Source organism: Mytilus trossulus, unplaced genomic scaffold (assembly GCF_036588685.1).
Source record: "Mytilus trossulus isolate FHL-02 unplaced genomic scaffold, PNRI_Mtr1.1.1.hap1 h1tg000234l__unscaffolded, whole genome shotgun sequence".
NCBI classification, from domain to species: domain Eukaryota; kingdom Metazoa; phylum Mollusca; class Bivalvia; order Mytilida; family Mytilidae; genus Mytilus; species Mytilus trossulus.
The window spans coordinates 1,640,589-1,656,134 of NW_026963315.1; the positions used below are offsets into that span (position 1 = coordinate 1,640,589).

Consider the following 15,546-nt stretch of genomic DNA (forward strand, 5'->3'; position numbering starts at 1 on the left):
ATCACATGTTATCAAGTTGTATTGGTCATTATTATCATACTTGACTCCCTCTTTAAATACAGATTGCTGTTTCTGTTGTTGGTGTTGTTGTAGTTCCAACATCATTTGGTCAAGACAAAGACTTTAAAATTTGTATTTGCGTATTATTCGCTAAAAATGGACAATTTAGAACTTAAAACAATAACTGATAGAGTCGGAGTTCGAATAACGAGTCCAAGTAGGGTTATATTTGTCTTGCAGCCGACCTTGTGAAAAAAAAGTAAAGATTCTGTTCAGTCTGTCGATCTTGTTTAAAACAGCTACGGTAAAAGTTAATATTACAGGAAAACGTTATTGTCCCTGATGTGCAGGTTATTTGTCATTGGACGTTCAGTAGCCAAGATCATCAAAACTTCAAATATGATGATAAAAGTGATCAGAAACGGCATTACAGAAATTGATAAAGGAGTTTCAACTTTCTATTCATTTCTTGTTCATAAGTCATTATACCTTACAAACTCGTTTACTGTTAAACGTATGTGATCAATAATACAATGCAAATATAATGTTAATGTAAGAGAGAAGTGAAAGATACGAGAAGTGAAAGATACGAGAAGAACATTAAAATTTATAAATCAAAAGTAATCTGACAACAGCATGGTTTAAAAAGAAAAAAACCTCAGTAATACTTAAAAGACAACATTGAAAACTAATGACTAAGCACAAAAAAATCCAGAGGTTAGGCAGATTTTGCTCGACATGTGGTACCCGTCGCGATGCTAAAAGCTATAAAAAAAGTTACTGTCAGTTCTAAGAAAGAAAAAAATGTTAACACACAAATAGAAACTAAAAGTTGTTCTTAAAGCCTAAGACATAAGTTTTTACAGTTTCAAAAGCAAAAATTATCAGAAACGCTATCTATTTTCTAGTCGAAACATGGTTTATCAAATTTTTAGGTTTGTGGTTTGAATACCCAACTAGCTGTGGATGTCTCGTGAGATGCCAATATTGTTAATTATATGTTTTTTCATTCGTTTTTATCTCCTCTCATATATTTTGTCTCTTTTTGTTTAAGCAATTTCTATACTTTGTTTTTTTTACTTGGAATTGCAAAATGTGTGTTTTGCATACTATGGTTACTGGTCGTATTCCTTGAATTTCGATTTGCTCAACAAAAGGAAAAAAGGGGCGATATTCATGTACACAGATGGTCTTATCGGTGTATAAAATAATTAATTTTATATACAAATTACTTGCAACTGCAATATCTCTAAAGAAAATATATCAATCTCTCCTGATAAATACTTTAACAGAAAACACTTTTACGAATAAACAACAGGAAACCATAAAACGCAAAAAGCACTGCATGCAACACTTAAATGTCAAAGTTACATCATCTGGGGAAATATCCTGAAATATATAGGAAAGGTTAAAATCATAAATGAAACTTCCTTATTGAATAAAAACCGTACAAGTAGCAGTAAGTAACAAATGAATTATATAACTTTTTTTTATATTAAATTTAAATTTGAATGTCTGCATTGATCACTAGCAAAATAGCAAAATTAGCAAAATATATTTATTTCATATTTTTTTTTTCAGGCACAGTTGATAGTGTTTGAAAATGTCACCAGTATTAATTTTGATGGCAATCACATTTCATTCACAAATCATTACTGGTAATATATAAATAAAATCAAATTAAAATTAACAGGAATTGCAAATGTTATAACAATTCCTCAATATGTTGATAGGTTAACCACAAGATTAGAATTCTTTTTTCATAAACGTTATCATGATTTCGATTATCCCTCTTTGCACTCTCAAACTGGTGGAATATGTAATTTGTTTCTTTTCCGACTTATTTGTTTAATTAATGACTGTAGTTATCTATTTTGTCTGTAGCATTTTTTTTTTTTTTCTTTATTCCATACAATCACGCAGTGATTTTGAAATGGGGATATAATTAACGATTGAATCCTTGTAGATGAGATAATACTTTAATGTTCTATTTTATGACAAACAAAAAACGATTTATTTTACAACATTATATACAGTTACTCACACTTTTAATGTCCCGTTTGCATTGTTTTCTCATTTTGGATATGCCCATCTTGTATTTTGATCATATCGTTAATATTGTGTCAAATGGTAATATTTGGCTTCTACAAGTCCGACAGCAGTGATAGTGATTTAGACAAACGATATAAAGAATGAAATCACTGTAACTTAATAATGATGAAATTCAAAAACAGATCACATTTTTTCCCGCGTATTCATCATGTTTTCTTTTTTATTTCATCATCAATTTTCTTATCATAAGAATCAAATGAAGTGACATTTGTGTTTGTACCTTCATTATTCGCAGGCATTGGCAATGGTAATGGTATAGACACCGTCAGGGTTCAAAGAGGAGAACGAGTAATATTGAAATGTGTGAGCTCCGGAGTTATGAGAAGTTGGTTGGGACCAAATGGCAGCAATTTTACAAACGAACAAGCAGTGATTTATTTTTCGAATTTTCTTAAAAACCCAAAACTCAACATGTCTAAATATTCCGTGCAGGCGAAAAATGGAAACTATGACTTGACTATTTTAAATTTCCAAACGGTCAATACAGGGCTGTATATTTGCAGATGTTTCAATGACCATGATAACGGAACATTTAATGAAACTAGGTATACCGTTTCATTATTAGGTATGTATATCAATTCAAATCGTAATTAAATTTCAGGTGCTTCAGTACGTACACAAATAGGACTAAAAGTTCAAAACCTTAATACAAAATTTCACGGATACAAAACATGTGAATAGCAATGTGTTTTTTATTGTTTACTTTATTTTAACATATGAATTCAGAATTTTTCTATAGAGATGTTGGAATCATTTCGTATTATAGAAACCTTCTAACAAATTAACTAATAGATTTATAAGAAGAAACATGAACATCTTTTGTCAACTTTGGAACGATTTTATAGTTTATACACAGCTTGGGTTGTCGATTCTTAAGACTAATTTAATTGTTTAGATTACATTTTAAAGACATTTCAAGCTGACAATGTAATATTTTCGAGGCATTTAGTTTGAAAAATTTCCAATGTTTCGATTGTCCTTTTTTATATTTGTCTTAGATATATAGAATACGATGCAAATAAAAAGATATTGTATGAATGCTGAAAAAAACAAGAGACAAAAAGAGAAATCAACAAGGATATACGTTCACAATCTTATGAAAAACGTTATGTGTACTGCTCCCTTTCTATCTCCTCAGGAAAAAATGGGTGTTGAATTTTAGTAGTGTTTTATAGAGATAAGAGAGAGGGAGAGCGTTAGGATTTTCTTTGAGAGAAAAATTAAACCTAAGCGGTATTTTGGAATCCCTTCTGGAATTTTTGGTCCTCGATGCACTTCAAATTCGGTCTTAAATCGACCTTCAATTTGTTTAATATATTCGAATGTCATTAGTGTGACTTTTGTAGACGGAACGCGCTACGATTGCACATATAGTTAAACCTGGTATATATGATGTTTGTATTTGCCTGGTCGACCAAAAGTCCACGAGTACCAAACTATTACATTGTTGACACTTAATAGTTATAAATGTGGAATACTAAGTAGACAATGTTCATATATTGTGATAAAACACTTTTTTTACATTCTAAGATGAAGTTGTTACAATAAGTAGAATTGGTTATGGAAGAGGAAGGAAACTTGGAAACGCACCAGTCATTCAAATTAATGTCAAGGAAACCAGTTCTCAATGTAAGTACATTTGAACCAGGTTAGCACGATATTAATATAAGGATTTATTTTGTTCAATATACTATAATGGATGATCAAGTGTGAATTCGCCAATAGCTCAACAAAAAGCTAAGGCACTACGAGTTGAAATGAGCAAGCGATCACTGATGAGTCCTTTGTAGTCAAAACGTGCGTCTGGGGCAAATACAAAATAAGGATAATTTTATATAACGCTTTTCTTTCCCAAAATATATAACAAGAAGCAGTAAATTCTTATGCTTACATTTCCATGCTTCAGCCACAAAATCAAGAGATGAATTAAAAACTTCCGTTGGTTTTGCTATAAAATTGAGAATAGAAGTTAGGAATATGTCCAAGAGACAACAACCCAACCAAAGAGCTGATATTCATGCATTTATTAATAAGTAACATGCATAGCACGTGCAGTCATACCTGATATATTGTATCTCGAAATAAGATATGATGTTGAATTGGAGTGTCATACGATGGCTGGCATTAAATCTTAAATACGATATCTAATTCAATATACACGTCATAAAATTATTCAGTATTTGAAGCTTGATTACACTTTTATTTTAAAATCTGTGTAGTATTTTTGAACACTTGTATGCAATCTGTTGACGGATTATTATTAAATGTACATGTCATGTACTTATTTAGTACTTGAAGATCTATTAAATCGTATTTTAAATTTGTCTTGTATAGTTGAAAAGTGTATATATCTATTGTAGTACCAGCCAACCAAAGACATTCAAAACCTAACTCTAAATTAACGATAACATTGGTGGTTGTGTTTCTGCTTGTGATATTAATGGCTATTCTTGGATTAATTGCTCGAAGAAAGTGGGGAACTTTAGGTAAGAAAAAATGCTATAAAAGTGCCATATATCAAAAATTGAAAAAAATAAAAAAATACCACAAATTAAAATATTATAATTCTAAACGTAAGACCATCGTTGTTATGACTCAGCTTGCAAGTTTGTTTAACAAATAAAAGTTTTATCCTATATTAATGCATTGAGTAAAAATTACGATCGAAAATATACTATATTTCATTATGACGTCATATTATCATAGCTTATGTTTTAAAAAAATGCTGACTGATACATTCAAAAAAACTAAACATTTCAATTAAAATGGTAAAAAATTGGAAATATTATGTACCTTTGAAGAGATAATACAGTTGCACGTGACAAATTGCCAGTACTGCAATGAAATACTTAAAATATCATTTTACTCTTTCAGCAATAATTGTGTCAATGCTATGAAAAGATAACAAAATGTCTAATTTTGTCAAAATGTTTGTAGGTAGGGGAATGAAATTCTTCGTTGTGTCATTCAGAGGAGATGCAGAAAGGTAAACTTTCATTTTTAAAATTATTTAAATTACTTACACGAAAAGTCTTATAGGGAACAAACATATACAGTCGAACCTTGTTTTGTCGAACTCGGTTGTGTCGAAAACTCGGATGTGTCGAAGTAATTTCTTGGTCCCGTCATAATTCCAGTTTGATCAATGCATTTAAATCTCTGATGAGTTGAAGATGGATGATTGAAATTCTCGGTTAAGTCGAGGTAATTCTTAAGTCCCGTCGATGTAAAATTGATGTAAATTGACCCCGATGTCTCTAAGTTCAAAAGAAAAAAAAAGCAAATCGAAAGAAATAAAAATTTGAAAAATGAAATTCATAACGGATGTTTTTCTTGTTTGACCTATTCATTTCCATAAGTGATTAAAGCTGTGTAAACATACTTGTTTGTAAAACAGTTAAAATGAGATGTTTACGGTGACCACTGTACTTTCATTTAATATGTAAATGCAGATATTGTCAAAGTCTAACCGAACAACAAATCAAATACAACGGGAAAAAAAACGATACTAATCTGGTAGAAACATATAACATTAATAGGATAAATAGACAGCAACTAGAGATAAATGAATGACAGGCATATCAACATACGATTGTCTACATACATGTAGTTAAATATGTCTCCTTGTAGTTTATAACATTTTTAGAGTGTCCATTTAATGCGAATCATAGTAACTGTTTAAAGCAAAATAGAAGAGAAAAATACGACAAAGACAATCCAACTCAGAGGTCTGACACCCTCTGACAATGCCATGACTAAAAAATGAAAGGCCTGAGCAACATTAATCTTGGTGTAAACTTAGGGATTCGATAGTGTACGCAGATCCTGCTCCTGCTATCATCAGTTAACACTCGTCATGTTTAAGGGTTAATATAAGTACTAACTCATGATAACATTTGTGCATATGTGCATTTTTCAAATTGAGGATTTTAATTTCACTATTCGCAACCATTGATTTAACAGCATCGATGCGCATATTCATTTTTTTTTAGGTATAAGGTATATTGAATATTTCATTGGATACCTTTAAACACGGTCGAAAAGACAAAAACTTTTGCGTTTTTGTTTCACATTTTCTATTTATAAATACCCATGACTCTACCAATGGGTATTCGAATCATATTTTAAATGTTTTAAGTATCTCTGAAATGCTACAGTAATTTGTGTAGCATCAATGGTTGCAAAATATAGCACTTTTATTTTTTGTCTATCTGATGAGTTAAACCTTTTTCAACGGATTTTTATAGTTCGTTCTTATGTTGTACTGTTATACCACTGTCCCAAGTTAGGGGGGTCCCGCTAACATGTTTAACCCCTCCACATTATTTATGTATGTGCCTGTCCCAAGTCAGGAGCCTGAAATTCAGTGGTTGTCGTTTGTTTATGTGTTACATATTTGTTTTTCGTTCATTTTTTTTACATAAATAAGGCCGTTAGTTTTCTCGCTTGAATTGTTTTATATTGTCTTATCGGAGCCTTTTATAGCTGAATATATGCGGTATGGGCTTTGCTCATTGTTGAAGGCCGTACGGTGACATATAATTGTTAATGTTTGTGTCATTTTGGTCTTTTGTGGATAGTTGTCTCATTGGCAATCATACCATATCTTCTTTTTATAAGTAAAAGAAAGTCGAAAAAAATCACATTAATACCATATATATACCTAAACATTTTTAAATAGCAAAAAACTAAATTTGTTGCAGGATTATTTTAGCTGAAGATACTAGAGGTATATATATAAAACATATTTATTTACATTTTTGTGTAATCTTTAGCTACGTCGCTTTGCAAACTAAGTTTATACTCTATGCATTAGCTTTATATCATTACAGTTTTACTTGTAGTTCAATAAGGTTGTTTGATGTTTTTAATAAGTCACGAATAAAACTAAATGTCAAAATATAATCAAATCAATTCCCGTCTACATAAAATGATAGCATGTCCTCATACCCCTTTTTAGACGAATGTTTAAAAATTTTCGTATATAGAAAATAAGACAAATACTGCAAATAAAACAGGTTTATTAAGGCAACGGAATACAAAAAATCGGTAACTTTTGAAAATATAATTGTCCAATAGTCAATCAAGAAAACAACATCAATTGTATTCACCTTGCCAAAAACAACATATTATGTCTCTCCGTTCTTCTAACTGAGTATTAAATAAGGATAGTTTCTATTTAAAAACAAACCAGAATTATGAACGACGGTCGTTTTTCAAATTGCATTGAATTATCACCCCTTTAACGATTTTTTTTATTTACAATGCTCATCAACTGCGTATTTGTTTTTGTTGCTATTTCACTTATTTGATAAGAGCGTCACTGATGAGTGTTTTTAGACGAGACTTGCGTTTGGCGCAAATACAAAATTTCAAATCTGTACAGTTTAACAGATGTGAACAGTTTCTTTGATATTAATATATTTATTTAAAGGGAAACTAATGACGTTAAAATCAAACATTGACGAATTGTGAATTATTTTCTCTTTTTTAGAACAGCTTGATAACATTGATGAACCAGCTGAGCAATCCGTAAGCAAAATATATGTTTTTATTTTTATTTTTTTTATTAATTTTAAATAAGAAACAAAGTCCTGTAAATGCAATTGAAAGAAAGATACACGATGACAAATTGCCGACAGGACCTATTATGGGTACATACTGTTACCAAGTGCTGTTAAATTTCTTCTCCATGTTTGCTCTTAAAATGAAAAGGTCTACTTCCTATTAAATCGCTGCTTATTGTACACAGAAATAAGATTTTAACTTCATCCGTCCGTTTTAAATTCCTAAACCAAAAATGTGTTTCTGTTTGTAAAGGATAAAACTCTGGTATGTGAAATACTGTACGTGATTGTTATGTAAAAAGCAAAGTAAACTCCTCCCTACTTGTCAAATAATATAGATTTGTTCTTTCCTTGTACAGACAAAATAAAAACATAGAATTCGTAATGTATTATTTTCATTATGTTTCTATTTATAATGTAAAATATCTTGTCCATGTAGGTTTATATAGATTAGACCGTTGGTTTTCCCGTTTGAATGGTTTTACACTAGTAATTTTGGGGCCCTTTATAGCTTGTTGATCGGTGTGAGCCAAGGCTCCGCGTTGAAGGCCGTACTTTAACCAATAATGGTTTACTTTTTAAATTGTTATTTGGATGGAGAGTTGTCTCATTGGCACTCACACCACATCTTCCTATATCTAGGTTAACAAATATTATATGACACATAATCATTACAGACATAATGTACAGAAAATGTTGAGAACGTCCGTAATTTGTGTTTTCACATAAGAGGAAAGAAATAATTAACATGAATAGTTTGTCAAGTACAGTTCGTTTCTAATTTAAAAACCTTGGTATAAAACTATCATAATGAATCTGCACAACGTTAACACAAATCCTAATCTTAGGCTGTGCATATGTATATACATTTTTAATACTCTTTAACACCTGTATGAAATAGGCGATAACTAAAATAGACATGCAATTTATTGTTAAAGGATGTATTGATTTCAATTGACTCTAATGCGTTTCATTAGAGTCATATATTTAATATTGATTTTGTTTTATAGGATGGATTGAACTATGTGGAGGTGTTGACGGAGCCGCTTACTTCAAGACAAACTGGAATTCGAGGAATAGACGACAGAACAATGTATACAGAAATCGATCATTCATTAAAGTCATAAGAAAGACAACAAGACACTAAAGAAAAGTGTAGTGGATTGTTTATATATGATTGAAATTAGAAAAAAAGAAATGATGTTCATTCTTAATATTTGAACACTTTCGCGAAATCTTTATTTTTATTGTGTTATTTTAATAATATTAGAAAATCTGCTTCGCAATACGATCACAGCCAATTTTTGGTAGGGTTTGTCTTTGTCAGTTTTAAGTTTTCTCTGTTCTCGGTCTTTTCCCTTTTTCTGCCATCATGGCATGGCAGTTTGTTTTGACTGATAAGTTTTAATGTTCCTTTGATATATGTCACCTCTCTTTGACGAAATCAGCAATTATTATAGATGGTTGTTGGCTATGTCAATACTATTGGTTGTCTCGCTTGAGCCGGTAAGTCGTATGTGAGAAAAGAAATCGAGTTGATCAAGGATAATCTGTTAATTGCTATTTTACCTATGACGACGATGTAAATTTCTTTGACAAAGGACACGTGCGCTATACATGTAGGTTATATCAGTAATTGTGCATATCACGCTACTGTGCTTCGGAAGGACATTATCAGTCAGTAATATTAAAGAATATATTCATAAATTAGCTATAAATTAAATTGCTTGATTGACTGTATCTGTTGTAGTTATTTTTATATAAATTTAGTTAACTATGGGGAAAACACAGTGATTATAAATATGTCTTGCTTAGATTACCTTAGTCACATTGGGAACAACTTTTTGGAATTTTGGATCCGCAATGCTCTTCAACTTTGTACATGTTTGACCTTATGAATATTTTGATATGAGCGTCACTGATGAGTCTTGTGTAGACGAAACGCGCGTCTGGCGTACTAAATTATAATCCTGGTACCTTTGATAAATAATAAGAAATTGGTACCACTTAAGAAATTAAAATAACGCACTATATAATCGTAAACATCCTTAAATTAAATACCGGAAAAGTCAGGTTTCAATTTTAACCAACATGACCAATGCAATATTTTAGTACTTTTAAAGAGGAGAAAAACTTTAAAGATGTCAAACACTAGAAATAGAAGTATCATAATGCAAGAACTGCAAAGAGTAAAATAACAAACATATCAGACTTTTTTTACTGTAAAGTTCTGAATACTAATTTAGACTGTTAAAATAAGTATTACAAACAAGACGAATAGAATTCAAAACACATGTGTGTTTAGTTTTGTTCGTATGTTCTGGTTTCAAGAGGAATAAAAACAGATTCTCAAATCAATAATTTATTAATGGTGCTGGCATTATGATATTAATATGATTGGGGTTAATCATAACATGATATGCATACTCTTTTAACACAAAAAAACACCATATCCCAGTGTAACTTTATATACTAATGGCATTAATTTTACGTACCACATGAAAAGGCATATGCATATGCGGTTGGCTTTTGTGTGATATTTGTCTTTCGTTTATGTTTTTGTCAATATAATTGAGAAAGGAAACGGGATATGTTTCGAAGAGACAACAACCCTACCGAAGAGCAGGAAACAGCAGAAGGCCACCAATTGGTCTTAAACACAACAAGAAAATTTTGCACTCGGAGGAGGTCTTAAGCTGACCCCTACACATATGAATACTAAAGAAGCGAAAATGTATGTCTCCGAAACGTATAAATGAACTACAGAGGTTTATTGAAGGCCGTGCCTTCACCTGTAATGGTTTACTGTAATAAATTGTTATTTGGATGGACAGTTGTCTCATTGGCACTCACACCACATCTTCCTATATCTAAATAAAAAGGTTCCCTACTTGCAACAGGCGCAAACATACAGCGGGGTTTAACATGTTATGTGAGAACGTAACTTTCTTCTTAAACCTCTAGACAATGTAGGATTGAAAAACACATCGCCATACGCACAGTTAAACTCAGTCCAATATACGTCCGAGTCCGATGTTAGATAAGATAACAGATTAAAATGAGCAAAATGACAATGATGAACATGTATTAACAAAGTAAATTGATTAGGCAATATGTCGATGAGACAACAACCCAATCAATAAAAGACAACAGCCGGAAGTCACGTATGGGTCTTCCGCGTACCGAGAAAACTCCACAACCGGTATTAATTCAGCGAAAAATGACGTCATATTAAACTCCATAAAATACACATGAACTAGGATTTAAAAGCATACACGACTAGCAAATAAAAGAGAATAAAGACAGGCGCAAACATGCGTTGGGGTTAAACATGTTTAATGAGATGTCTACCCTCTAACTATACCTCTAGCTAACGTAGAAAAAACACACAGTTATACGCCCAGTAAAACTCAGTTCAAAAGAAGTCCGAGTCCAAGGTCAGAATAGGTAACATAAGTAACTAAGCAAAAAGACAATGATGCATAAACGTAAAAAAAAAAGACTACTAGCAGTGACTAACGTGCCAGCTCTAGACATCAGTTTAACTGTTTGAAAGATTATTTCTTCATCATATGATACTCAAGGACAATCCATAAGGGGTTCGGTATCATAGCCTTATAAAAGAGGGACGAAAGATACTAGAGGGACAGTCAAACTTATCAAATAGAAAAGTGTGTTCTTGTGCTGATTTTTGTACTGCTGTCTAGTGATAGGGGAACGTGTGGGCATCTCTCCTATGGTTATCCCGCTACATTCATTGGTATTATGTATTGGCCGGAGTCACAGTTTTCATTTTTGGCCGCATGCCATATTTTTATGTACATATATCAAGTTGCAAATTTTTATTTCGAGGCCGTTTTTGGAATTACTGATTAGTGAATGCCGTTTATGTTAGGCCCTTGTTAAAGGCCGTACAATGACCTATAGTTGCTATCTTTAACGTCATTTGGTCTCTAGTGGAAGGCAGTCTGTTTGACAATCATATCATATATTCTTATTATATCCTATTTTCATTTTTAATAGCCATCCATTATACCATTAATTAACTTGTCACAACACACATGCGGGACACGGGTAGGATTGTGGGGTTGGTGTTTTGCTGTTTTATGTTCAGCTGAAATAAGCCAATAATTTAAAGGTGGAAAACAATGTGTACAATTTAATCGCTATACATGTTATATATAATATGGGGTATACAGATGCATTGAACTTCATAATCTTTCCAACATATTTAGGTATATTTTCAGCGTCACTTGTAATACCAATTAAACATGTTAAAATGGCGTTTTGTCCTTAGTTTAGATTTATGTGATACTGGGATGTTATAGTCTCGTTTACAATTTATTTGTGCACAATGTAATTGAGAGCACAAATTTCTGACACTGATCCGGATTTAGCACAATGTTTTGGATTCTTTTTATCAGTAATGCTCTTTGTTTGGGTTACTTTACTAGTTTAGCGCGTCACTGATGGTTCATATGCAGACAAACACGCGTCTGGCGTATTATATTAAAAACTTGTACTTATGATAACTATTATCATGTTGAAATATTCCAATGTATTGTTGATGTATGTATTTTTCTGTCCTGCATAGTCTTGCATTTATTTGTACTGTAGTCCTGTCATGTAATGTTGTCATATTAGTGTTATATATAACATTGTCATAAAAGTGCCAAGTTTGGCTAGTCACCAAACTAGGTTCAACCGACAGGTGTTTCTTAAAATATTCTGTACCAAGTCAGGAAAATGGCAGGTGTGATTTTATAGTTTGTTTCTGTGTGTGTTGCATTGTCGTTTGGTTTTTGTGTTGCACTTCGTTGTTTTGTATTTTCCCTTATATTTGATGTGGTTTAGTTTGTAATCGGGATTTATTGTTCACTCAATCGATTTATGACTTTCAAACAGCGATATACTACTGTTGCCAGTATTTATCTAGAATCTTGGTATTTTATTAATCAGGTTCCGAATAAATTTTAAACGTAGTGCAACATGATATCATTCTAAAACTGAATCATAGTATATATGAGAAAACTTAATGCTTTGTTCAAATAATAGGAAATGTTAATTTTCCGATTTACATTTAGATTGAAAAGAGTTTCCCACAGGCGTTATATTTGAAAAACGTGAAACGCACGCCCAATCATTTATCATCAAACAGGCCGGTTGTTATTAAATAAATTGTTTAAACTCAACATGTGATTTTTCACCTATTCCTAAAATTAGAAATGCAATCTCAATTATGGACTTTAGAACGGCGACAGATAGGTTTTTTCAAAACTGTAATGAATCAACTGATTTATTTGTAAATTATTTGGACGATATAAAATGTCATAAATTCAAGGCAAATCGGAATTCGCTAACGTGTTATATATGTTTTACCCCAAAGAAAATTGGAGCCGTATTTCTAGTCTTGATGCATCATTATAATTTTCATTCAAAGAGGTTGTAAATATAAAAACGAGAAGATTTCGTATGATTGCCAATAAGATATTCCCTCAGCACAGACCAAATGAGTAGAATTTAACAACTAAATATCGGCGTACGGCCTTTATCAATGAGGAAAACCCATACCACATTGTAAGCTATAAATAACCTTGAAAAAAAGAAACGGATGTAAAACACTTCAAATGCGAAAACAAACAGCGTGAATCATGTACTAAACATCAAACAAAAACAAATATGACATACAGCAACACGTGAAAACCACGGAATTACAGGGACATACATAATGTGACAGGGTTAAGCATGTTTGATGGCAATAAACTCACCCCATAACCTTTGATAGTGGTGTAACAGTACAGTATAAGAACAAACTATAAAAGCAGTTGAAAAGAGCTCAACACATGGAACAATACAAAATATAGATAACACCAACATAAACACATACTAGACGAGACAACACAAACAAAAAGAATAAAGAAAGGACAAAACACAAATCAGAGAGTACTTGCATTTCCTGATACCAAATTACAAGCCCATAACAATTATTGAGAAAATAATCTATATGCGACCTAAGCATCAATGAGTACACATCCAACGTCCAAATATATTAAGTTACAAGATGTCATTAACAGTCAAAGAAACCAATGACTTTGTGCAATGCCAAAAAAATGTTATTGTGCATATGTGTATTACATGTATAACAACATAATTATTATATGATTACATTAAATATGGTTTTAATTCATGGAATTTTAACAAAATCAGTTTTGACCCCAACAAAAACAATATTGAGTTATGTGACCATTGGAAGTATTCAGGTGTCATGTCAATAGTAGATGACGTCTGAACTTAAGTATACCCAAAATTCCGATATATTATCATGTCCATGCTTTGCTAACTGGTTATTTCAGATTAATTGTATTTGTAAAAAAAATGCGTTTAAAAAATATACCGCATATAAAGAAGGTTTAAGGTACAATTACAGAGAAAAATAATTAAATGGAAGATAATCGCACGTTTAAAAGTATTTAAAACTTCTACTACGCTTGTTTTTATAGCATATATACCAAAAAAACTTTGAGTTGTCATAAGTGCGGGATTTAAACTCAATTTACGATTCACATTGACAACGATGATTATTACATGTAAAGTCATTACAATAGTCTGATCAGAAAGCTAGTTCGACACTCAAAAGTAACAACAAAGTATAGACAAAACAAATTGTTCACCTACTAAAAGTTATATTTGATCAAAACAAATTGAACTTTGGCATTTGCATCTTCAAACAGGGTAATGTAAAAGATAGAGTACCTTACAAATATACAATATATTTGATAAAAAGAGCTATCAATCTTGTGTTTTCCTTCCAAAAATACACTTCGAAAATACCCTTTAAATTCGAATGTATTTTTGCTTTTGTTTTTTTTAAATAATCATTATCCGGCCCTTCTCCTATTCGACACTTTTGTTTGATTTTAAGATTTCCTGATTTACCGCGGGTGTCAAATACTGTATTATCTTAGAACTCGGTGCATAAAACTGCTTGTTTTCATGTAAGTTTCCATGTTTGTGTTTTTGTTATCCGTATTGAAGTTCAATAACCATAGATTGAATAAATTATATGCACCGGATGTGTTTTATACATTCTTTTAAAATAAATTAAAAAATTTCAACCCGTTCGACAGAGTGATCTTATCCGATTCAGTTTTTTTTTGTAAGTTCTTTTTGACATAAAAGCTACTTATATTTTACTAATTTTCTCCCGTCTTTGACTGTCATAAGATTTCAAGTTCGATCTAATCCTCAATGCTCTTCAACTGTGAACTTGTTTGGCTTTATCAAATGTTTGATATGAGCGTCACTGGTGAGTCTTATGTAGACGAAACGTGCGTCTGTCGTACTAAATTATAATCCTTGTACCGTTGATAATCATATAAAGGGGATACATTATCAATGTACATTGTATATCCTACAAGTTAACGATTATTATAACTACTCATAATCGTTAACTTGTAGGATAAACATGATTATAAATGACAAAAACAATTGGAACAAAACATATTTATTTTGTAATGCAAGAAAAAATCTATTTATTCGATAATTAAATGTTTATCCTATTATCAGGAGAATTTAAAGCTGTGGTGGTCAGTCTGTTCTGTAAACTGTTGTCAAAAGTTAGTTCTCAGCGTACAACAGAGATAGTAAAAAAACATAAAGATACGAAAGTTATAAACATTCTTTTTTGAGAATACTTTCTAGTTTAAATTTTGTTTTACGTGTTAAAAAAGATGTGCGAAAGATACGAGAGGGACATTTAAATTCAAATATCAAAAATAAACTGACAATGCCAATACCTAAGAAAGAAAAAGACAAATAGACTAATATTTGTACACAAGACATAACATAGACACTAATACTAAGCAAC

At 31.5% G+C, this 15,546-nt stretch overlaps 1 protein-coding gene across 1 annotated transcript; it reads left to right on the forward strand.

Moving 5' to 3' along the window:
* Window positions 1-156: 156 nt before the first annotated feature.
* On the forward strand, window positions 157-6,964 carry LOC134701232 (uncharacterized). Its single transcript, XM_063562363.1, has 7 exons — window positions 157-217; window positions 2,348-2,677; window positions 3,643-3,741; window positions 4,473-4,598; window positions 5,050-5,098; window positions 6,816-6,841; window positions 6,945-6,964. The coding sequence occupies exons 1-7, from the start codon at window positions 157-159 to the stop codon at window positions 6,962-6,964; spliced, it is 711 nt and encodes a 236-aa protein (XP_063418433.1).
* The last annotated feature ends 8,582 nt before the right edge of the window (window positions 6,965-15,546 follow it).

Excerpts from the sequence above, each read along its gene's own strand:
- LOC134701232 (XM_063562363.1), top strand. The coding sequence starts at position 157 with ATGGACAATTTAGAACTTAAAACAATAACTGATAGAGTCGGAGTTCGA. Across the intron at positions 218-2,347 it reads AGTTCGAATAACGAGTCCAA|GCATTGGCAATGGTAATGGT; the intron begins GTAGGGTTATAT and ends CATTATTCGCAG. Across the intron at positions 2,678-3,642 it reads GTATACCGTTTCATTATTAG|ATGAAGTTGTTACAATAAGT; the intron begins GTATGTATATCA and ends TTACATTCTAAG.